Below are 24,998 nucleotides of genomic sequence, written 5' to 3'. Positions count from 1 at the left end.
TTTTGGAAGGTATGCCGTATCATTTTGGAAGGTATGCCGTATCATTATGGAAGGTATGCCGTATCATTTTGGAAGGTATGCCGTATCATTTTGGAAGGTATGCCGTATCATTTTGGAAGGTATGCCGTATCATTTTGGAAGGTATGCCGTATCATTTTGGAAGGTATGCCGTATCATTTTGGAAGGTATGCCGTATCATTTTGGAAGGTATGCCGTATCATTTTGGAAGGTATGCCGTATCATTTTGGAAGGTATGCCGTATCATTTTGACAGTATCGCAATATTATTTTTGCGCTAGTTGCACCAAAGTTCCAGTATTTTCCCATCAGAGCTTGTTCTCCATCTTCTTTTTAAATAAGGAACCCATTTGTTTTCAGCACTTATTTCCATGACTGATCAAAACTCATTTTCTCATGACTCTCTCTTGTCCCCCTGCAGCAGACATGGTGAGCAGTATGTTTGGAACATGGAATCGCAATAAAATTACAGCATCCAATTGCAATATATATTGTCTGGACACCTAGGCATCGTGGTGACATCGTATCATGAGGTCTTTGGCAATTCCCCGCCCTACAATTTACAGTGGTCAGACTGACTTCAGCCAGTATCAGAACTGTAGAAGTGCTGTTGTCGGGTAACGGTCACTGCCATGCATTGGCAGTCATGTAGTCATACTGTAATTTTGGTTTGTATGTCAGGGGTTAGGGTCGTACTGTAGTTGGGGTTACAGTGGCAGTACATTGGTCATGTGGTTGTACTGTAGTTGGGGTTACAGTGGCAGTACATTGGTCATGTGGTTGTACTGTAGTTGGGGTTACAGTGGCAGTACATTGGTCATGTGGTTGTACTGTAGCGGGGGTTACGGTCGTACTGTAGTTGGGGTTACAGTGGCAGTACATTGGTCATGTGGTTGTACTGTAGCGGGGGTTACGGTCGTACTGTAGTTGGGGTTACAGTGGCAGTACATTGGTCATGTGGTTGTACTGTAGCGGGGGTTACGGTCGTACTGTAGTTGGGGTTACAGTGGCAGTACATTGGTCATGTGGTTGTACTGTAGAGGGGGTTACGGTCGTACTGTAGTTGGGGTTACAGTGGCAGTACATTGGTCATGTGGTTGTACTGTAGTTGGGGTTACAGTGGCAGTACATTGGTCATGTGGTTGTACTGTAGAGGGGGTTACGGTCGTACTGTAGTTGGGGTTACAGTGGCAGTACATTGGTCATGTGGTTGTACTGTAGTTGGGGTTACAGTGGCAGTACATTGGTCATGTGGTTGTATTGTAGAGGGGGTTACAGTGGCAGTACATTGGTCATGTGGTTGTACTGTAGTTGGGGTTACAGTGGCAGTACATTGGTCATGTGGTTGTATTGTAGAGGGGGTTACAGTGGCAGTACATTGGTCATGTGGTTGTACTGTAGTTGGGGTTACAGTGGCAGTACATTGGTCATGTGGTTGTACTGTAGTTGGGGTTACAGTGGCAGTACATTGGTCATGTCGTTGTACTGTAGTTGGGGTTACAGTGGCAGTACATTGGTCATGTGGTTGTATTGTAGAGGGGGTTACAGTGGCAGTACATTGGTCATGTGGTTGTACTGTAGTTGGGGTTACAGTGGCAGTACATTGGTCATGTGGTTGTACTGTAGTTGGGGTTACAGTGGCAGTACATTGGTCATGTGGTTGTATTGTAGAGGGGGTTACAGTGGCAGTACATTGGTCATGTGGTTGTACTGTAGTTGGGGTTACAGTGGCAGTACATTGGTCATGTGGTTGTACTGTAGCGGGGGTTACGGTCGTACTGTAGTTGGGGTTACAGTGGCAGTACATTGGTCATGTGGTTGTACTGTAGCGGGGGTTACGGTCGTACTGTAGTTGGGGTTACAGTGGCAGTACATTGGTCATGTGGTTGTACTGTAGCGGGGGTTACGGTCGTACTGTAGTTGGGGTTACAGTGGCAGTACATTGGTCATGTGGTTGTACTGTAGCGGGGGTTACGGTCGTACTGTAGTTGGGGTTACAGTGGCAGTACATTGGTCATGTGGTTGTACTGTAGAGGGGGTTACGGTCGTACTGTAGTTGGGGTTACAGTGGCAGTACATTGGTCATGTGGTTGTACTGTAGTTGGGGTTACAGTGGCAGTACATTGGTCATGTGGTTGTACTGTAGAGGGGGTTACGGTCATACTGTAGTTGGGGTTACAGTGGCAGTACATTGGTCATGTGGTTGTACTGTAGCGGGGGTTACGGTCGTACTGTAGTTGGGGTTACAGTGGCAGTACATTGGTCATGTGGTTGTACTGTAGCGGGGGTTACGGTCGTACTGTAGTTGGGGTTACAGTGGCAGTACATTGGTCATGTGGTTGTACTGCAGCGGGGGTTACGGTCGTACTGTAGTTGGGATTACAGTGGCAGTACATTGGTCATGTGGTTGTACTGTAGCAGGGGTTACGGTCGTACTGTAGTTGGGGTTACAGTGGCAGTACATTGGTCATGTGGTTGTACTGTAGAGGGGGTTACGTCGTACTGTAGTTGGGGTTACAGTGGCAGTACATTGGTCATGTGGTTGTACTGTAGCGGGGGTTACGGTCGTACTGTAGTTGGGGTTACAGTGGCAGTACATTGGTCATGTGGTTGTATTGTAGCGGGGGTTACGGTCGTACTGTAGTTGGGGTTACAGTGGCAGTACATTGGTCATGTGGTTGTACTGTAGAGGGGGTTACGGTCGTACTGTAGTTGGGGTTACAGTGGCAGTACATTGGTCATGTGGTTGTACTGTAGTTGGGGTTACAGTGGCAGTACATTGGTCATGTGGTTGTATTGTAGAGGGGGTTACAGTGGCAGTACATTGGTCATGTGGTTGTACTGTAGTTGGGGTTACAGTGGCAGTACATTGGTCATGTGGTTGTATTGTAGAGGGGGTTACAGTGGCAGTACATTGGTCATGTGGTTGTACTGTAGTTGGGGTTACAGTGGCAGTACATTGGTCATGTGGTTGTACTGTAGTTGGGGTTACAGTGGCAGTACATTGGTCATGTGGTTGTACTGTAGTTGGGGTTACAGTGGCAGTACATTGGTCATGTGGTTGTATTGTAGAGGGGGTTACAGTGGCAGTACATTGGTCATGTGGTTGTACTGTAGTTGGGGTTACAGTGGCAGTACATTGGTCATGTGGTTGTACTGTAGTTGGGGTTACAGTGGCAGTACATTGGTCATGTGGTTGTACTGTAGTTGGGGTTACAGTGGCAGTACATTGGTCATGTGGTTGTACTGTAGCGGGGGTTACGGTCGTACTGTAGTTGGGGTTACAGTGGCAGTACATTGGTCATGTGGTTGTACTGTAGCGGGGGTTACGGTCGTACTGTAGTTGGGGTTACAGTGGCAGTACATTGGTCATGTGGTTGTACTGTAGCGGGGGTTACGGTCGTACTGTAGTTGGGGTTACAGTGGCAGTACATTGGTCATGTGGTTGTACTGTAGAGGGGGTTACGGTCGTACTGTAGTTGGGGTTACAGTGGCAGTACATTGGTCATGTGGTTGTACTGTAGTTGGGGTTACAGTGGCAGTACATTGGTCATGTGGTTGTACTGTAGAGGGGGTTACGGTCGTACTGTAGTTGGGGTTACAGTGGCAGTACATTGGTCATGTGGTTGTACTGTAGTTGGGGTTACAGTGGCAGTACATTGGTCATGTGGTTGTATTGTAGAGGGGGTTACAGTGGCAGTACATTGGTCATGTGGTTGTACTGTAGTTGGGGTTACAGTGGCAGTACATTGGTCATGTGGTTGTACTGTAGTTGGGGTTACAGTGGCAGTACATTGGTCATGTGGTTGTATTGTAGAGGGGGTTACAGTGGCAGTACATTGGTCATGTGGTTGTACTGTAGCGGGGGTTACGGTCGTACTGTAGTTGGGGTTACAGTGGCAGTACATTGGTCATGTGGTTGTACTGTAGCGGGGGTTACGGTCGTACTGTAGTTGGGGTTACAGTGGCAGTACATTGGTCATGTGGTTGTACTGTAGAGGGGGTTACGGTCGTACTGTAGTTGGGGTTACAGTGGCAGTACATTGGTCATGTGGTTGTACTGTAGTTGGGGTTACAGTGGCAGTACATTGGTCATGTGGTTGTACTGTAGAGGGGGTTACGGTCATACTGTAGTTGGGGTTACAGTGGCAGTACATTGGTCATGTGGTTGTACTGTAGCGGGGGTTACGGTCGTACTGTAGTTGGGGTTACAGTGGCAGTACATTGGTCATGTGGTTGTACTGTAGCGGGGGTTACGGTCGTACTGTAGTTGGGGTTACAGTGGCAGTACATTGGTCATGTGGTTGTACTGCAGCGGGGGTTACGGTCGTACTGTAGTTGGGATTACAGTGGCAGTACATTGGTCATGTGGTTGTACTGTAGCAGGGGTTACGGTCGTACTGTAGTTGGGGTTACAGTGGCAGTACATTGGTCATGTGGTTGTACTGTAGAGGGGGTTACGGTCGTACTGTAGTTGGGGTTACAGTGGCAGTACATTGGTCATGTGGTTGTACTGTAGCGGGGGTTACGGTCGTACTGTAGTTGGGGTTACAGTGGCAGTACATTGGTCATGTGGTTGTACTGTAGTTGGGGTTACAGTGGCAGTACATTGGTCATGTGGTTGTATTGTAGAGGGGGTTACAGTGGCAGTACATTGGTCATGTGGTTGTACTGTAGTTGGGGTTACAGTGGCAGTACATTGGTCATGTGGTTGTATTGTAGAGGGGGTTACAGCGGCAGTACATTGGTCATGTGGTTGTACTGTAGTTGGGGTTACAGTGGCAGTACATTGGTCATGTGGTTGTACTGTAGTTGGGGTTACAGTGGCAGTACATTGGTCATGTGGTTGTACTGTAGTTGGGGTTACAGTGGCAGTACATTGGTCATGTGGTTGTATTGTAGAGGGGGTTACAGTGGCAGTACATTGGTCATGTGGTTGTACTGTAGTTGGGGTTACAGTGGCAGTACATTGGTCATGTGGTTGTACTGTAGTTGGGGTTACAGTGGCAGTACATTGGTCATGTGGTTGTATTGTAGAGGGGGTTACAGTGGCAGTACATTGGTCATGTGGTTGTACTGTAGCGGGGGTTACGGTCGTACTGTAGTTGGGGTTACAGTGGCAGTACATTGGTCATGTGGTTGTACTGTAGCGGGGGTTACGGTCGTACTGTAGTTGGGGTTACAGTGGCAGTACATTGGTCATGTGGTTGTACTGTAGAGGGGGTTACGGTCGTACTGTAGTTGGGGTTACAGTGGCAGTACATTGGTCATGTGGTTGTATTGTAGAGGGGGTTACAGTGGCAGTACATTGGTCATGTGGTTGTACTGTAGAGGGGGTTACAGTGGCAGTACATTGGTCATGTGGTTGTACTGTAGAGGGGGTTACGGTCGTACTGTAGTTGGGGTTACAGTGGCAGTACATTGGTCATGTGGTTGTATTGTAGAGGGGGTTACAGTGGCAGTACATTGGTCATGTGGTTGTACTGTAGTTGGGGTTACAGTGGCAGTACATTGGTCATGTGGTTGTACTGTAGAGGGGGTTACAGTGGCAGTACATTGGTCATGTGGTTGTATTGTAGAGGGGGTTACAGTGGCAGTACATTGGTCATGTGGTTGTACTGTAGAGGGGGTTACGGTCGTACTGTAGTTGGGGTTACAGTGGCAGTACATTGGTCATGTGGTTGTACTGTAGAGGGGGTTACAGTGGCAGTACATTGGTCATGTGGTTGTATTGTAGAGGGGGTTACAGTGGCAGTACATTGGTCATGTGGTTGTATTGTAGAGGGGGTTACAGTGGCAGTACATTGGTCATGTGGTTGTATTGTAGAGGGGGTTACAGTGGCAGTACATTGGTCATGTGGTTGTATTGTAGAGGGGGTTACAGTGGCAGTACATTGGTCATGTGGTTGTATTGTAGAGGGGGTTACAGTGGCAGTACATTGGTCATGTGGTTGTATTGTAGAGGGGGTTACAGTGGCAGTACATTGGTCATGTGGTTGTACTGTAGTTGGGGTTACAGTGGCAGTACATTGGTCATGTGGTTGTATTGTAGAGGGGGTTACAGTGGCAGTACATTGGTCATGTGGTTGTACTGTAGAGGGGGTTACAGTGGCAGTACATTGGTCATGTGGTTGTACTGTAGAGGGGGTTACAGTGGCAGTACATTGGTCATGTGGTTGTATTGTAGAGGGGGTTACAGTGGCAGTACATTGGTCATGTGGTTGTACTGTAGAGGGGGTTACAGTGGCAGTACATTGGTCATGTGGTTGTACTGTAGAGGGGGTTACAGTGGCAGTACATTGGTCATGTGGTTGTATTGTAGAGGGGGTTACAGTGGCAGTACATTGGTCATGTGGTTATATTGTAGAGGGGGTTACAGTGGCAGTACATTGGTCATGTGGTTGTACTGTAGTTGGGGTTACAGTGGCAGTACATTGGTCATGTGGTGTTATTGTAGAGGGGGTTACAGTGGCAGTACATTGGTCATGTGGTTGTATTGTAGAGGGGGTTACAGTGGCAGTACATTGGTCATGTGGTTGTACTGTAGTTGGGGTTACAGTGGCAGTACATTGGTCATGTGGTTGTATTGTAGAGGGGGTTACAGTGGCAGTACATTGGTCATGTGGTTGTACTGTAGTTGGGGTTACAGTGGCAGTACATTGGTCATGTGGTTGTACTGTAGAGGGGGTTACAGTGGCAGTACATTGGTCATGTGGTTGTACTGTAGTTGGGGTTACAGTGGCAGTCCATTGGTCATGTGGTTGTACTGTAGTTGGGGTTACAGTGGCAGTACATTGGTCATGTGGTTGTACTGTAGTTGGGGTTACAGTGGCAGTACATTGGTCATGTGGTTGTACTGTAGTTGGGGTTACAGTGGCAGTACATTGGTCATGTCGTTGTACTGTAGTTGGGGTTACAGTGGCAGTACATTGGTCATGTGGTTGTACTGTAGTTGGGGTTACAGTGGCAGTACATTGGTCATGTGGTTGTACTGTAGTTGGGGTTACAGTGGCAGTACATTGGTCATGTGGTTGTACTGTAGTTGGGGTTACAGTGGCAGTACATTGGTCATGTGGTTGTACTGTAGTTGGGGTTACAGTGGCAGTACATTGGTCATGTGGTTGTACTGTAGTTGGGGTTACAGTGGCAGTACATTGGTCATGTGGTTGTATTGTAGAGGGGGTTACAGTGGCAGTACATTGGTCATGTGGTTGTATTGTAGAGGGGGTTACAGTGGCAGTACATTGGTCATGTGGTTGTATTGTAGAGGGGGTTACAGTGGCAGTACATTGGTCATGTGGTTGTACTGTAGAGGGGGTTACAGTGGCAGTACATTGGTCATGTGGTTGTATTGTAGAGGGGGTTACAGTGGCAGTACATTGGTCATGTGGTTGTACTGTAGTTGGGGTTACAGTGGCAGTACATTGGTCATGTGGTTGTATTGTAGAGGGGGTTACAGTGGCAGTACATTGGTCATGTGGTTGTACTGTAGTTGGGGTTACAGTGGCAGTACATTGGTCATGTGGTTGTATTGTAGCGGGGGTTACAGTGGCAGTACATTGGTCATGTGGTTGTACTGTAGTTGGGGTTACAGTGGCAGTACATTGGTCATGTGGTTGTACTGTAGAGGGGGTTATGGTGATACTACGGTCAAGCAGCGGTGGGATCGTACTCACAGTGCATGTCTATGATCTCGTCCAGGCTGGGGAAGATGGTGGCCAGCTCTGTGGCGGTCATGAGTTCCTCTCTCTCCAGAGGCTTCCAAAACACTGTCTGCAGAACACTCAGCATACGCACGTGGGCGTGCTCCGTCGCAAACAACTCTGAGAGAGAGAGAGAGAGAGAGAGAGAGAGACAGAGACAGAGACAGACAGAGACAGAGACAGAGAGAGAGATTCCTCTAGTGCCAATTCATTCTCAATATTTTGCATCAGATGAGTAGCAGCTCAATGTTACACCGCAATTACTTCTAATTGGATCCCTCCATCCCCCACCCCTCCCCCGTCCCTCCTCACCGTTGATGACCTCCTGCCGCTTGGTCTCCTTCTTGCTGAGGTCTTTGAGGGTGTCTGGGGGGGTGTGTTCTCTCCAGTTGGGCGGGTCCTGCTCCAGCTCCAGGAGGCGAGGGTCCTGTTCCTCCTGCTGGGGGGTGGTGCCAGAGAGGGAAAGACCTGGGAGCACACCCTCGGGCAGTAACACCCCTTCATCAACACTGATAGAAGAAAGGAGGACAGAGGAGTAGGAGAGGGGCAGGTATAAGGGTATGGGGATAAAGGGTATGGGCGATAATATAAAAAGAGTCTAACGCGAACCTAGAAAAACCTGCTTGGGTTGAGAAGCATTTGGATTGGGACATTACGCTATTGGCTGGTTCAAAGTCTACATAATCCACACACAGCACTAACATTACACGTAGTTACAGTTGGTACTGTAGCCCTGACTAAGAAAATAACTCCAGCTCTGACCCTCCTCCTCCAGTCAAGCTGTGTCACTCAGCATGGATCTCTTCCTGTCTTAATGAAGCTGCTGGGGACACAGTGGAAGAAGCTTCCATTCACTCTCACTCAGCCTTTCTGTCTTAGTTAGACATCAGACAGTCAGTAAAGCAAAGTTAATTGGGCAGTAATATCAGCCTGTCCATCAGTTACTATAGTCAGTCAGTCTGCCTGTCCATCAGTTACTATAGTCAGTCAGTCAGTCAGTCAGCCTGTCCATCAGTTACTATAGTCAGTCAGTCTGCCTGTCCATCAGTTACTATAGTCAGTCAGTCAGCCTGTCCATCAGTTACTATAGTCAGTCAGTCTGCCTGTCCATCAGTTACTATAGTCAGTCAGTCAGTCAGTCAGCCTGTCCATCAGTTACTATAGTCAGTCAGTCTGCCTGTCCATCAGTTACTATAGTCAGTCAGTCAGCCTGTCCATCAGTTACTATAGTCAGCCAGTCAGCCTGTCCATCAGTTACTATAGTCAGTCAGTCTGCCTTTCCATCAGTTACTATAGTCAGTCAGTCAGTCAGTCAGCCTGTCCATCAGTTACTATAGTCAGTCAGTCAGCCTGTCCATCAGTTACTATAGTCAGTCAGTCTGCCTGTCCATCAGTTACTATAGTCAGTCAGTCTGCCTGTCCATCAGTTACTATAGTCAGTCAGTCTGCCTGTCCATCAGTTACTATAGTCAGTCAGTCTGCCTGTCCATCAGTTACTATAGTCAGTCAGTCTGCCTGTCCATCAGTTACTATAGTCAGTCAGCCTGCCTGTCCATCAGTTACTATAGTCAGTCAGTCAGCCTGTCCATCAGTTACTATAGTCAGCCAGTCAGCCTGTCCATCAGTTACTATAGTCAGTCAGTCTGCCTTTCCATCAGTTACTATAGTCAGTCAGTCAGTCAGTCAGCCTGTCCATCAGTTGCTATAGTCAGTCAGTCAGCCTGTCCATCAGTTACTATAGTCAGTCAGTCTGCCTGTCCATCAGTTACTATAGTCAGTCAGTCAGCCTGTCCATCAGTTACTATAGTCAGTCAGTCAGCCTGTCCATCAGTTACTATAGTCAGTCAGTCAGCCTGTCCATCAGTCACTATAGTCAGTCTGCCTGTCCATCAGTTACTATAGTCATTCAGTCAGTCTGTCCGTCCATCAGTTAGTATAGTCATTCAGTCAGTTTGTCCGTCCATCAGTTAGTATAGTCATTCAGTCAGTCTGTCCGTCCACCAGTAAGTACAGTCAATCAGTCAGTCAGCCTGCCTGTCCATCAGTTACTATAGTCAATCAGTCAGTCAGCCTGCCTGTCCATCAGTTAGTATAGTCAATCAGTCAGTCAGCCTGCCTGTCCATCAGTTAGCATTGTCAGTCAGTCAGCCTGTCTATCAGTTAGTATAGTCAGTCAGTCAGTCTGCCTGCCTGTCCATCAGTTAGTATAGTCAGTCAGTCAGTCAGTCAGCCTGCCTGTCCATCAGTTAGTATAGTCAGTCAGTCTGCCTGCCTGTCCATCAGTTAGTGTAGTCAGTCAGTCTGCTTGTCCATCAGTTAGTATAGTCAGTCAGTCAGCCTGCTTGTCCATTAGTTAGTATAGTCAGTCAGTCTGCTTGTTCATCAGTTAGTATAGTCAGTCAGTCTGCTTGTCCATCAGTTAGTATAGTCAGTCAGTCTGGCTGTCCATCCATCAGTTAGTATAGTCAGTCAGTCTGGCTGTCCATCCATCAGTTAGTAGTCATTCAGTCAGTCTGTCCGTCCATCAGTTAGTATAGTCATTCAGTCAGTCTGTCCGTCCATCAGTTAGTATAGTCATTCAATCAGTCTGTTCGTCAATCAGTCAGTCTGGCTGTCCATCAGTTAGTATAGTCATTCAGTCAGTCTGTCCTTCCATCAGTAAGTACAGTCAATCAGTCAGTCTGCCTGCCTGTCCATCAGTTAGCATAGTCAGTCAGTCAGCCTGCCTGTCCATCAATTAGTATAGTCAGTCAGTCAGTCAATCTGCCTGCCTGTCCATCAGTTAGTATAGTCAGTCAGTCAGTCTGCCTGCCTGTCCATCAGTTAGTGTAGTCAGTCAGTCAGTCTGCTTGTCCATCAGTTAGCATAGTCAGTCAGTCAGCCTGCCTGTCCATCAGTTAGTATAGTCAGTCAGTCAGTCAATCTGCCTGTCCATCAGTTAGTATAGTCATTCAGTCAGTCTGTCCTTCCATCAGTAAGTACAGTCAATCAGTCAGTCTGCCTGCCTGTCCATCAGTTAGTATAGTCAGTCAGTCAGCCTGTCGATCAGTTAGTATAGTCAGTCAGTCAGTCAGTCTGCCTGCCTGTCCATCAGTTAGTATAGTCAGTCAGTCAGTCTGCCTGCCTGTCCATCAGTTAGTGTAGTCAGTCAGTCAGTCTGCTTGTCCATCAGTTAGCATAGTCAGTCAGTCAGCCTGCCTGTCCATCAGTTAGTATAGTCAGTCAGTCAGTCAATCTGCCTGTCCATCAGTTAGTATAGTCAGTCAGTCAGCCTGTCTATCAGTTAGTATAGTCAGTCAGTCAGCCTGCCTGTCTATTAGTTAGTATAGTCAGTCTGCCTGCCTGTCCATCAGTTAGTATAGTCAGTCAGTCAGTCTGCCTGCCTGTCCATCAGTTAGTGTAGTCAGTCAGTCAGTCTGCTTGTCCATCAGTTAGTATAGTCAGTCAGTCAGCCTGCCTGTCTATTAGTTAGTATAGTCAGTCAGTCTGCTTGTCCATCAGTTAGTATAGTCAGTCAGTCAGCCTGTCCATCAGTTAGTATAGTCAGTCAGTCAGCCTGTCCATCAGTTAGTATAGTCAGTCTGCCTGACCATCAGTTAGTATAGTCAGTCTGCCAGCCTGACCATCAGTTAGTATAGTCAGTCAATCAGCCTGCCCGTCCATCAGTTAGTATAGTCAGTCAGTCAGCCTGTCCATCAGTTAGTATAGCCAGTCTGCCAGCCTGACCATCAGTTAGTATAGTCAGTCAGTCAGCCTGTACAGTCAGTCAGTCAGCCTGCCCGTCCTTCAGTTAGTATAGTCAGTCAGTCAGCCTGTACATCAGTTAGTATAGTCAGTCAGTCTGCTTGAAAATCAGTTAGTATAGTCAGTCTGCCTGCCTGCCCATCAGTTAGTATAGTCAGTCTGCCTGCCTGTCCATCAGTTAGTATAGTCAGTCTGCCTGCTTGTCCATCAGTTAGTATAGTCAGTCAGTCAGTCAGTCCATCAGTGACTCTGTCCATCTGTGGCTGTGCTCCTCTCTCCCCCCCTTTGAGAGAAGGGGGGGGGGGGGTAGGGGTCTGCCTTACGAGGGGTGGGGAGAGGTCGGGGAGGAGTGTGCTGCCGTGGCGGCGGCTTGCAGGTCCACGTCGCTACGGGAACGCGACTGTTTGGCCCGGGAGGAGCCACGGCGACGGGAGGAATGTCTGTCCACACGAGCACTCTCACTGCGTCCCACACGCCTGGGGAGGGAGGGAGGGAGGGAGGGAGGGGAGGGAGAAGGAGAGTACATCGAGGGAAGGGAGAGAGGAGAGCGAGAGGAGAGCCAGTGGGTGGGAAAAATACAAGGAGGATGGTAGTAGGGGAGGCACGGGAGGAAGTAGAGAGACAGACGGAGTGAGGAGTACAGGAACCACAAGAAAATGGTCCAAAAGACCAAACCAAAAAGTACAGAGTGGAACAACAAAGACAGGGGAGATATTAGGATAAAGTGGATCCAAGCAGGAGAACCATTACAGAGGAAGTCAATGTGATGTCAAAGGAATGTAGAGGATCAAAAGAAAAGCACACAAGAGATGTGACAGAGAATGGATGGTTAGACTCAGGAGCATAGAGACACTCCACACAGTCCTGGGTTACTGCTTAATGACTAGCCCTATTAGAAACACATTGGAAGCAGAGACACTCCACCCTGTCCTGGGTTACTGCTTAATGACTAGCCCTATTAGAAACACATTGGAAGCAGAGACACTCCACACAGTCCTGGGTTACTGCTTAATGACTAGCCCTATTAGAAACACATTGGAAGCAGAGACACTCCACACAGTCCTGGGTTACTGCTTAATGACTAGCCCTATTAGAAACACATTGGAAGCAGAGACACTCCACACAGTCCTGGGTTACTGCTTAATGACTAGCCCTATTAGAAACACATTGGAAGCAGAGACACTCCACCCTGTCCTGGGTTACTGCTTAATGACTAGCCCTATTAGAAACACATTGGAAGCAGAGACACTCCACACAGTCCTGGGTTACTGCTTAATGACTAGCCCTATTAGAAACACATTGGAAGCAGAGACACTCCACACAGTCCTGGGTTACTGCTTAATGACTAGCCCTATTAGAAACACATTGGAAGCAGAGACACTCCACACAGTCCTGGGTTACTGCTTAATGACTAGCCCTATTAGAAACACATTGGAAGCAGAGACACTCCACACAGTCCTGGGTTACTGCTTAATGACTAGCCCTATTAGAAACACATTGGAAGCAGAGACACTCCACACAGTCCTGGGTTACTGCTTAATGACTAGCCCTATTAGAAACACATTGGAAGCAGAGACACTCCACACAGTCCTGGGTTACTGCTTAATGACTAGCCCTATTAGAAACACATTGGAAGCAGAGACACTCCACACAGTCCTGGGTTACTGCTTAATGACTAGCCCTATTAGAAACACATTGGAAGCAGAGACACTCCACACAGTCCTGGGTTACTGCTTAATGACTAGCCCTATTAGAAACACATTGGAAGCCCATCTACCTCAAGACTATTAGTTAAGAAAGCGGTCCTTAGTAACATCTCAGTGTGTCTGTGTACCAAGGCCTTTCAATTATGCAGTGTTAAATGGCAATCAATTGGGCTTATCAGCTTTCCAATCTCACACACACACACACACACACGAAGACTATTACTCTCTAACATCACAGCCTACTCACGTCACTTCAAGCTACAGGATAAACAATACTTAGCCATGCAGTGAGAGTGTGTATGTGTGTGTGTGTGTGTGTGTGTGTGTGTGTGTGTGCGCGCAGTAATGCAGGATGGACTGTGTGTTATCAATATGAGGCCCAGTGCGTGTCCGTATCCCTGTCGCAGAGAAGTAGAAACCCACCTTGTCTTGCGTCTGTAAAAACACGGGACAGGACAGTTACATAACCACCACAACCATTCAACAGTAACACAGTAACCCCTTTCTACAAACCTCCAACTCTCCCCATCAACCGCTGCAGCACACGGACAGAGCCTAGCAGCACTGAACGCACTGTAAAACCACGGAAAGCAAAGCACGCCCACAAACACAAGACGTCTGCTGTCCTGAACATGGTACCACATGAAGCCCTGTGAAGACTGGACAACAGAACATAGCGGAACCCTATAGAACCACACATACTGATGCCTTCTGCAAGCAACAGACATGAAAGCGAACCAGACCTCACTGCTTGACCTACAGTAGGACTGGGATAAAGCCGACAACAGACAAATCTAAAGCTGGACCACACGACTGAAGCACAATAAAAGCCAACTTAATGAACTTAAGCCTGTAGAGATACAATGCTCTACAAACCAAATATAGCACAATGAATGCCCAAATCAGACAGACGCACAACCCCAGACAACATAACGTTATACCAGCTTTACCCAGCTCTGGTACTTGAGTCTAGCCTGCAGACACACAGACAAGATGACACACTACAGTACAATGTTAACTATTATACACTTAACTTGCTCTGAACAACTGAGCAGAGTCAGCATCGCACAAACAAGGAGACAGCAGTGGTGCTTTGGAAGAGGAGCAAACAAACATGAAAAATGGACACACAGAGAGAAAGAACGTGGAGAACAGGTAAACAAAACAAAAGATTTGTGGTAGAGGAGAAGGGAGGAGGAGGGGTTGGGGGCTGGAGGGGAAGACCAGGTCCCTGTAGCCCCAGTAAGGGTCCATCTCCAAATGCTGGGTGGGTGTTCACTACATGGAGCTGCTCTGGCAGGGCAGGGTTAAGGTGTGGTAGGTAGGCTAGGCAGCACAGTACACAGCAGGGACGGACGGAGACACTGAGGGAGTTTTACCACGCTTCCTCAGCCTTAGCATAGCCACTGACCCCTAACCTTTAAAAAATGTTTGACTATGTTCAACTCTACCTACAGGTGTTGGGTCTATGCTGGTCTTTGGTTTTATACATCTCATCTACTCCACCCCCCCCCCCCCCCTTCTCTTTACCTCTCTCTTTCTCTATTTATCCCTTTCCCTTACTACCTCTCTCTCTCTCACCTGTCTTTGTCCAGGTTTTCCTCCAGGGGGGGTTCATTGGGTGAGGGGGGCTCCCATATAGCCAGCCCCCCTGCCATCCCCGCGGGGGACACCTCGCCCCCCTCCGCCACCAACTGGGGGTCCGAACGACTGCTGAACAGACCTGGGAGAGGGAAAAAAGCACACATCAGATTCACCTCACTGAACACACCCTAAGTTAGGTTGGGTGTTGCTATGATACCATGTAGCCGTCCAATCAGCCTTACCTATCTCGTTGTGGGAGAAGTCTGGGCTGGAGGTCACACTGATGTGAACCCCTGAGCCCTCGCTGACCTCCAAACCCTGATGGGGGGAGGATCCTGTGGAAACAGACTTCCTGCTTAATGCTGGAGGGGCGGCATCAGGGGCGGAGGAGCCTCGAGAGGGGGCGAGGCCGCTGGAAACCTTACGCTCCTGATTCACCTTCTCTTTATCCACTGAGAGAGAGAGAGAGAGAGAGCGAGAGAGAGAGAGAGAGCGAGAGAGAGAGAGAGAGCGAGAGAGAGAGAGAGAGAGCGAGAGAGAGAGAGAGAGCGAGAGAGAGAGAGGGGTAGAGAAATAGATGGTAAAAGGGATGACTTTGAGAAAAAAAAGAGTTAAAACAGTCAGTCATTTCCATGAGAGACCATGAGAGAAAGAAACAGACAGAGACAGACAGGATGATTATAGGGCAGTCAGTCAATCTGTGGTGAGAGAGGAGGGTTAATCATTCTCAGGGTGGGGACAGTTTTGTGCCTATGTTCACAACCCTACGACAGACTGACCGTGTGTGTGTGTCTGTGTGTGTGTGTGTGTGTGTGTGTGTGAGAGAGAGAGAGAGAGAGAGAGAGCTGGGCGAGATGGACAAAAATCCATGTTGCGTTAAATTGACCAATTGTTTCGATAATGATAAATCAGCAATAAATCATGTTTTGGGGGAGGTGCTAGAGCTGGGCGAGATGGACAAACTGTGATAATGTGATGAATGTAACTATTTTGCTCGATAACAATAAATAGCCTACAACAATAAAACTAAACGTTTTAAAGAGACAGTTAGGCTACTTTACATTAGCGGGAGGGCTTTTGACTATTGATTTCCAGTGCCAAGTAAGTCAACTGAGATGGCAGTTGGAACTCAAAACACTTAGCTAGTGATGTTGTTGCTATATAGACATGTAGGCTAATTGATTAATCTATCAGTAAATGTAGGCTAATTTATTAATCTATCTAGGCTAACATCCTACAACAACTTTCCAGCACTAGACCTAGGCTACTTGATGAACAACAAGAGCTCACGGTTTTACCAATTTAACGTCAGATTCTGACGGTTATCCGCGTTTCTCCAAACATCAAATTTCAAAGTGTGCACCAAACGTCAAATTTCTGCAGGAATCAACATAACGCATAGGCTATTACCGTTGACCAAACAACGGTTTTAGAACAATCTACAGGAACATTGTATAGCAAAAGCACAGATTTTCATTTTTTTCGCCCAAGCTCTAGCGTGTGTGTGTGTGTATGTGGTTAGTCCATCTATTAAAACACCAATGATTACACCTAGACGCAAAACAGCAAGTCAACAAATCAAAAACTTGCCATTCCCCTCGGCCCCTTCCGGGTTTGATTTGATACATGCAAACATGCTTTGAGGTTGATTAGTAAGGACTAAACCATTCTAGAGATAAAGGGGTGGGGAAGAGGAGATGAAAGAGCCAGACGGTGGTACCTTCAGCGTCCACTTTAGGAAGTTTGACCTCAGCTGAAAGAAGAACACAGGGCAAGACAACGGGTTCTTTTTAATTCTACAAAGACTTTGTCTTATACAGGCACTACGGTCATTCTGGTAGACCCACTTTTAGATGGCGGTCGATAATCAAACACCTGACATAGCTTATACTATATGTCATCCATTCTGTTTCTCTGTACCTTCACTATGCAGTATGTATTTAGTAGTGTATGCAGTATGTATTTAGTAGTGTATGCAGTGTGTATTTAGTAGTGTATGCAGTGTGTATTTAGTAGTGTATGCAGTGTGTATTTAGTAGTGTATGCAGTGTGTATTTAGTAGTGTATGCAGTGTGTATTTAGTAGTGTATGCAGTGTGTATTTAGTAGTGTATGCAGTGTGTATTTAGTAGTGTATGCAGTGTGTATTTAGTAGTGTATGCAGTGTGTATTTAGTAGTGTATGCAGTATGTATTTAGTAGTGTATGCAGTGTGTATTTAGTAGTGTATGCAGTGTGTATTTAGTAGTGTATGCAGTATGTATTTAGTAGTGTATGCAGTGTGTATTTAGTAGTGTATGCAGTGTGTATTTAGTAGTGTATGCAGTGTGTATTTAGTAGTGTATGCAGTGTGTATTTAGTAGTGTATGCAGTGTGTATTTAGTAGTGTATGCAGTGTGTATTTAGTAGTGTATGCAGTGTGTATTTAGTAGTGTATGCAGTGTGTATTTAGTAGTGTATGCAGTGTGTATTTAGTAGTGTATGCAGTGTGTATTTAGTAGTGTATGCAGTGTGTATTTAGTAGTGTATGCAGTGTGTATTTAGTAGTGTATGCAGTATGTATTTAGTAGTGTATGCAGTGTGTATTTAGTAGTGTATGCAGTGTGTATTTAGTAGTGTATGCAGTGTGTATTTAGTAGTGTATGCAGTGTGTATTTAGTAGTGCATACAGTATGTTTTTACTGTAAATATTTTTGTGTTGTTTTTTTAACTACTTAAGGAAGACAAACTAATTTCTCCTTGGGTATTGATGAAGTACAATCTCATGTCATATTATGACACTACTGGTACGTACTGCTGCCAGCAATCCAGCCACCGGCGGCGCTGAGGATGTTGGGAAAACCCCCCTTCTGTTTAGATTTAGTGGACTCCTCACTCTTCTTATTCTGAGAGGGCGATGGAGGAAGAGAGACAAAGAGAGAGCGCATTATGACAAGTACAGTCTTATAATACTGGATAGGTTGGTGTGTGGTATGGACTGTGGACTCCAGACAGAGAGACAGAGAGGCAGAGAGACAGAGAGGCAGAGAGACAGACATACAGACAAACTCACCTTCCCAAGGGGTCTCCTGAAGAACCCTCTGGACTTCTTACTGTCAGCTACCCTGGACTTCACTCCTAGGTGCTTCATGTAGAAGGCCACTGCTGCAAAGATCGAAGAACTGGAGGACGAGAGAGAGAGGGAGGGAGAGCGAGATCTCTGTAAAGTTAGTGGTGATGAAAGTACATGCTGTATAAATGCATATATATTGGCATTGCAATAGAAACAGTAATGATACACTATTATAGAGGGTGCTAAAGCATGAGCTGTAAATAAAAATAATAGGAGTGAAAGAGAGGGAGAGTAGGGGTGGGGTTGAGATGAGAAAAGGGGTGGGGTTGAGATGAGAAAGGGGTGGGGTTGAGATGAGAAAGGGGTGGGGTTGAAATGAGAAAAGGGGTGGGGTTGAGATGAGAAAGGGGTGGGGTTGAAATGAGAAAAGGGGTGGGGTTGAAATTAGAAAAGGGGTGGGGTTGAAATTAGAAAAGGGGTGGGGTTGAAATGAGAAAGGGGTGGGGTTGAAATGAGAAAAGGGGTGGGGTTGAGATGAGAAAGGGGTGGGGTTGAAATGAGAAAAGGGTTGGGGTTGAAATGAGAAAAGGGGTGGGGTTGAGATGAGAAAAGGGGTGGGGTTGAGATGAGAAACGGGGTGGGGTTGAGATGAGAAACGGGGTGGGGTTGAGATGAGAAACGGGGTGGGGTTGAGATGAGAAACGGGGTGGGGTTGAGATGAGAAAAGGGGTTGAGATGAGAAAAGGGGTTGAGATGAGAAAAGGGGTTGAGATGAGAAAACGGGTTGAGATGAGAAAAGGGGTTGAGATGAGAAAAGGGGTTGAGATGAGAAAAGGGGTGGGGTTGAGATGAGAAAAGGGGTGGGGTTGAGATGAGAAAAGGGGTGGGGTTGGAATATGAGAAAGGCTGGGGTGATGCTGGGTGGAGAGTTGGTAGTTTACTAGAGATGAAAGGAGGAGTAGGAAGAGGAGCTTGAGAGGGAAAATGCAAGAGCTTTTCAAACTGAGGCCATAAGACCACAAACCAAGTCAGTCTACATCAGCTACAGAATGCCATTTATGGCAAAGTAATGCAACTATAGTACTGCGGTCTGCACAACGTACAATAACAGTCCTGCAGTCTGCACAACGTACAGGACTGCAGTCTGCGCAACGTACAGGACTGCAGTCTGCGCAACGTACAGGACTGCAGTCTGCGCAACATACAGGACTGCAGTCTGCGCAACATACAGGACTGCAGTCTGCGCAACATACAGGACTGCAGTGTGCGCAACATACAGGACTGCAGTCTGCGCAACATACAGGACTGCAGTGTGCGCAACATACAGGACTGCAGTCTGCGCAACATACAGGACTGCAGTGTGCGCAACATACAGGACTGCAGTCTGCGCAACATACAGGACTGCAGTCTGCGCAACATTCAGGACTGCAGTCTGCGCAACATACAGGACTGCAGTCTGCGCAACATACAGGACTGCAGTGTGCGCAACATACAGGACTGCAGTCTGCGCAACATACAGGACTGCAGTCTGCGCAACATTCAGGACTGCAGTCTGCGCAACATACAGGACTGCAGTCTGCGCAACATTCAGGACTGCAGTCTGCGCAACATACAGGACTGCAGTCTGCGCAACATACAGGACTGCAGTGTGCGCAACATACAGGACTGCAGTCTGCGCAACATACAGGACTGCAGTCTGCGCAACATACAGGACTGCAGTCTGCGCAACATACAGGACTGCAGTCTGCGCAACATACAGGACTGCAGTCTGCGCAACATTCAGGACTGCAGTCTGCGCAACATACAGGACTGCAGTCTGCGCAACATTCAGGACTGCAGTCTGCGCAACATACAGGACTGCAGTCTGCGCAACATACAGGACTGCAGTCTGCGCAACATACAGGACTGCAGTCTGCGCAACATACAGGACTGCAGTCTGCGCAACATTCAGGACTGCAGTCTGCGCAACATACAGGACTGCAGTCTGCGCAACATACAGGACTGCAGTCTGCGCAACATACAGGACTGCAGTCTGCGCAACATACAGGACTGCAGTCTGCGCAACATACAGGACTGCAGTCTGCGCAACATACAGGACTGCAGTCTGCGCAACATTCAGGACTGCAGTCTGCGCAACATACAGGACTGCAGTCTGCGCAACATTCAGGACTGCAGTCTGCGCAACATTCAGGACTGCAGTCTGCGCAACATACAGGACTGCAGTCTGCGCAACATACAGGACTGCAGTCTGCGCAACATACAGGACTGAAGTCTGCACAAAGTACAACTACAGTCCTGAAGTCTGCACAACGTACAATAACAGTCCTGAAGTCTGCACAACGTACAATAACAGTCCTGAAGTCTGCACAACGTACAATAACAGTACTGAAGTCTGCACAACGTTCACCTACAGTACTGAAGTCTGCACAACGTACAATAACAGTCCTGAAGTCTGCACAACGTACAATAACAGTCCTGAAGTCTGCACAACGTACAACTACAGTCCTGAAGTTTGCACAACGTACAATAACAGTACTGAAGTCTGCACAACGTACAATAACAGTCCTGAAGTCTGCACAACGTACAATAACAGTACTGAAGTCTGCACAACGTTCACCTACAGTCCTGAAGTCTGCACAACGTACAATAACAGTCCTGAAGTCTGCACAACGTACAATAACAGTACTGAAGTCTGCACAACGTACAATAACAGTACTGAAGTCTGCACAACGTACAATAACAGTCCTGAAGTCTGCACAACGTACAATAACAGTACTGAAGTCTGCACAACGTACAATAACAGTCCTGAAGTCTGCACAACGTACAATAACAGTCCTGAAGTCTGCACAACGTACAACTACAGTCCTGAAGTTTGCACAACGTACAACTACAGTCCTGAAGTCTGCACAACGTACAATAACAGTCCTGAAGTCTGCACAACGTTCACCTACAGTCCTGAAGTTTGCACAACGTACAATAACAGTACTGAAGTCTGCACAACGTACAATAACAGTACTGAAGTCTGCACAACGTACAATAACAGTCCTGAAGTCTGCACAACGTACAATAACAGTACTGAAGTCTGCACAACGTACAATAACAGTCCTGAAGTCTGCACAACGTACAATAACAGTCCTGAAGTCTGCACAAAGTACAATAACAGTCCTGAAGTCTGCACAAAGTACAATAACAGTCCTGAAGTCTGCACAACATTCACCTACAGTCCTGAAGTCTGCACAACGTACAATAACAGTACTGAAGTCTGCACAACGTACAATAACAGTCCTGAAGTCTGCACAACGTTCACCTACAGTCCTGAAGTCGCACAACGTACAATAACAGTCCTGAAGTCTGCACAACGGTCACCTACAGTCCTGAAGTTTGCACAATGTACAATAACAGTACTGAAGTCTGCACAACGTTCACCTACAGTCCTGAAGTCTGCACAACGTACAATAACAGTACTGAAGTCTGCACAACGTTCACCTACAGTCCTGAAGTCGCACAACGTACAATAACAGTCCTGAAGTCTGCACAACGTTCACCTACAGTCCTGAAGTTTGCACAATGTACAATAACAGTACTGAAGTCTGCACAACGTTCACCTACAGTCCTGAAGTCGCACAACGTATAACAACAGTCCTGAAGTCTGCACAACGTATAACAACAGTCCTGAAGTCTGCACAACATATAACAACAGTCCTGAAGTCTGCACAAAGTACAACAGTCCTGAAGTCTGCACAACGTACAATAACAGTACTGAAATCTGCACAACGTATAACAACAGTCCTGAAGTCTGCACAAAGTACAACAGTCCTGAAGTCTGCACAACGAACAACAGTCCTGAAGTCTGCACAACGTACAACAGTCCTGAAGTCTGCACAACGTACAACTACATTCCTGAAGTCTGCACAACAACAGTACTGAAGTCTGCACAACGTACAACAACAGTACTGAAGTCTGCACAGCGTATAACTAAAGTACTGAAGTCTGCACAACGTACAATAACAGTCCTGAAGTCTGCACAACGTACAATAACAGTCCTGAAGTCTGCACAACGTACAATAACAGTACTGAAGTCTGCACAACGTACAATAACAGTACTGAAGTCTGCACAACGTTCACCTACAGTCCTGAAGTCTGCACAACGTACAATAACAGTCCTGAAGTCTGCACAACGTACAATAACAGTACTGAAGTCTGCACAACGTAGAATAACAGTACTGAAGTCTGCACAACGTACAATAACAGTACTGAAGTCTGCACAACGTACAACAACAGTACTGAAGTCTGCACAACGTACAACTAAAGTACTGAAGTCTGCACAACGTACAATAACAGTACTGAAGTCTGCACAACGTTCACCTACAGTCCTGAAGTCTGCACAACGTACAATAAGAGTCCTGAAGTCTGCACAACGTACAATAACAGTACTGAAGTCTGCTCAACGTACAATAACAGTCCTGAAGTCTGCACAACGTACAATAACAGTACTGAAGTCTGCACAACGTTCACCTACAGTACTGAAGTCTGCACAACGTTCACCTACAGTACTGAAGTCTGCACAACGTTCACCTACAGTCCTGAAGTTTGCACAACGTACAATAACAGTCCTGAAGTCTGCACAACGTACAATAACAGTCCTGAAGTCTGCACAACGTTCACCTACAGTCCTGAAGTGTGCACAACGTACAATAACAGTACTGAAGTCTGCACAACGTACAATAACAGTCCTGAAGTCTGCACAACGTACAATAACAGTCCTTGCAGTCTGCACAACGTACAATAACAGTCCTGAAGTCTGCACAACGTAGAATAACAGTCCTGAAGTCTGCACAACGTACAATAACAGTCCTTGCAGTCTGCACAACGTACAATAACAGTACTGAAGTCTGCACAACGTACAATAACAGTACTGAAGTCTGCACAACGTACAATAACAGTACTGAAGTCTGCACAACGTACAATAACAGTACTGAAGTCTGCACAACGTACAATAACAGTCCTTGCAGTCTGCACAACGTACAATAACAGTCCTGAAGTCTGCACAACGTTCACCTACAGTCCTGAAGTCTGCACAACGTACAATAACAGTACTGAAGTCTGCACAACGTACAATAACAGTACTGAAGTCTGCACAACGTACAATAACAGTACTGAAGTCTGCACAACGTTCACCTACAGTACTGAAGTCTGCACAAAGTACAATAACAGTCCTGAAGTCTGCACAATGTACAATAACAGTACTGAAGTCTGCACAACATTCACCTACAGTCCTGAAGTCTGCACAACATTCACCTACAGTCCTGAAGTCTGCACAACGTACAATAACAGTCCTGAAGTCTGCACAACGTACAATAACAGTCCTGAAGTCTGCACAACGTACAATAACAGTCCTGAAGTCTGCACAACGTACAATAACAGTACTGAAGTCTGCACAACGTACAATAACAGTCCTGAAGTCTGCACAACGTACAATAACAGTCCTGAAGTCTGCACAACGTACAATAACAGTACTGAAGTCTGCACAACGTACAATAACAGTACTGAAGTCTGCACAACGTACAACTACAGTCCTGAAGTCTGCACAACGTACAATAACAGTCCTGAAGTCTGCACAACGTACAATAACAGTACTGAATTCTGCACAACGTACAATAACAGTACTGAAGTCTGCACAACGTACAATAACAGTCCTGAAGTCTGCAAAACGTACAACTACAGTCCTGAAGTCTGCACAACGTACAATAACAGTCCTGAAGTCTGCACAACGTACAATAACAGTCCTGAAGTCTGCACAACGTACAACTACAGTCCTGAAGTCTGCACAACGTACAATAACAGTCCTGAAGTCTGCACAACGTACAATAACAGTACTGAATTCTGCACAACGTACAATAACAGTACTGAAGTCTGCACAACGTACAATAACAGTACTGAAGTCTGCACAACGTACAATAACAGTACTGAAGTCTGCACAACGTACAACTACAGTCCTGAAGTCTGCACAACGTACAATAACAGTCCTGAAGTCTGCACAACGTACAATAACAGTACTGAATTCTGCACAACGTACAATAACAGTACTGAAGTCTGCACAACGTACAATAACAGTCCTTGCAGTCTGCACAACGTACAATAACAGTCCTTGCAGTCTGCACAACGTACAATAACAGTCCTTGCAGTCTGCACAACGTACAATAACAGTCCTTGCAGTCTGCATAACGTACAATAACAGTCCTTGCAGTCTGCACAACGTACAATAACAGTCTTTGCAGTCTGCACAACGTACAATAACAGTACTGAAGTCTGCACAACGTACAATAACAGTACTGAAGTCTGCACAACGTACAATAACAGTCCTTGCAGTCTGCACAACGTACAATAACAGTCCTTGCAGTCTGCACAACGTACAATAACAGTACTGAAGTCTGCACAACGTACAATAACAGTACTGAAGTCTGCACAACATACAATAACAGTCCTGAAGTCTGCACAACGTACAATAACAGTCCTGAAGTCTGCACAACGTTCACCTACAGTCCTGAAGTCTGCACAACGTACAATAACAGTCCTGAAGTCTGCACAACGTTCACCTACAGTCCTGAAGTCTGCACAACGTACAATAACAGTACTGAAGTCTGCACAACGTACAATAACAGTCCTGAAGTCTGCACAACGTTCACCTACAGTCCTGAAGTCTGCACAACGTACAATAACAGTACTGAAGTCTGCACAACGTACAATAACAGTACTGAAGTCTGCACAACGTTCACCTACAGTCCTGAAGTCTGCACAACGTACAATAACAGTACTGAAGTCTGCACAACGTTCACCTACAGTCCTGAAGTCTGCACAAAGTACAATAACAGTCCTGAAGTCTGCACAACGTACAATAACAGTACTGAAGTCTGCACAACGTACAATAACAGTACTGAAGTCTGCACAACGTTCACCTACAGTCCTGAAGTCTGCACAACGTACAATAACAGTACTGAAGTCTGCACAACGTTCACCTACAGTCCTGAAGTCTGCACAACGTACAATAACAGTACTGAAGTCTGCACAACGTTCACCTACAGTCCTGAAGTCTGCACAACATTCACCTACAGTCCTGAAGTCTGCACAACGTACAATAACAGTACTGAAGTCTGCACAACGTTCACCTACAGTCCTGAAGTCTGCACAACATTC

At 46.5% G+C, this 24,998-nt stretch overlaps 1 protein-coding gene across 5 annotated transcripts in view; it reads right to left on the bottom strand.

Moving 5' to 3' along the window:
* The window catches only part of LOC110503633 (rho guanine nucleotide exchange factor 1), a 68,618-nt gene that overhangs the window by 14,254 nt on the left and 29,366 nt on the right, over positions 1-24,998 (bottom strand). For 2 of the 5 annotated variants that reach the window (XM_090226085.1, XM_090226096.1), the window contains 9 exons: positions 17,805-17,913; positions 17,547-17,637; positions 16,475-16,507; positions 14,997-15,206; positions 14,752-14,893; positions 13,594-13,605; positions 11,788-11,940; positions 8,033-8,229; positions 7,694-7,840 (listed from right to left, as the gene is read on the bottom strand). In XM_090226085.1, the coding sequence (XP_090082211.1) occupies positions 7,694-7,840; positions 8,033-8,229; positions 11,788-11,940; positions 13,594-13,605; positions 14,752-14,893; positions 14,997-15,206; positions 16,475-16,507; positions 17,547-17,637; positions 17,805-17,913 (1,094 nt within the window). The remainder of the gene's footprint in view (positions 1-7,693; positions 7,841-8,032; positions 8,230-11,787; positions 11,941-13,593; positions 13,606-14,751; positions 14,894-14,996; positions 15,207-16,474; positions 16,508-17,546; positions 17,638-17,804; positions 17,914-24,998) is intronic. The other 3 variants (XM_090226093.1, XM_090226080.1, XM_090226081.1) reach the window with 3 other exon arrangements.

This window comes from Oncorhynchus mykiss, chromosome 3 (assembly GCF_057628025.1).
Source record: "Oncorhynchus mykiss isolate SJ-2025 chromosome 3, ASM5762802v1, whole genome shotgun sequence".
Classification (NCBI taxonomy): domain Eukaryota; kingdom Metazoa; phylum Chordata; class Actinopteri; order Salmoniformes; family Salmonidae; genus Oncorhynchus; species Oncorhynchus mykiss.
This window is presented reverse-complemented; position numbering and strand designations above follow the sequence as displayed.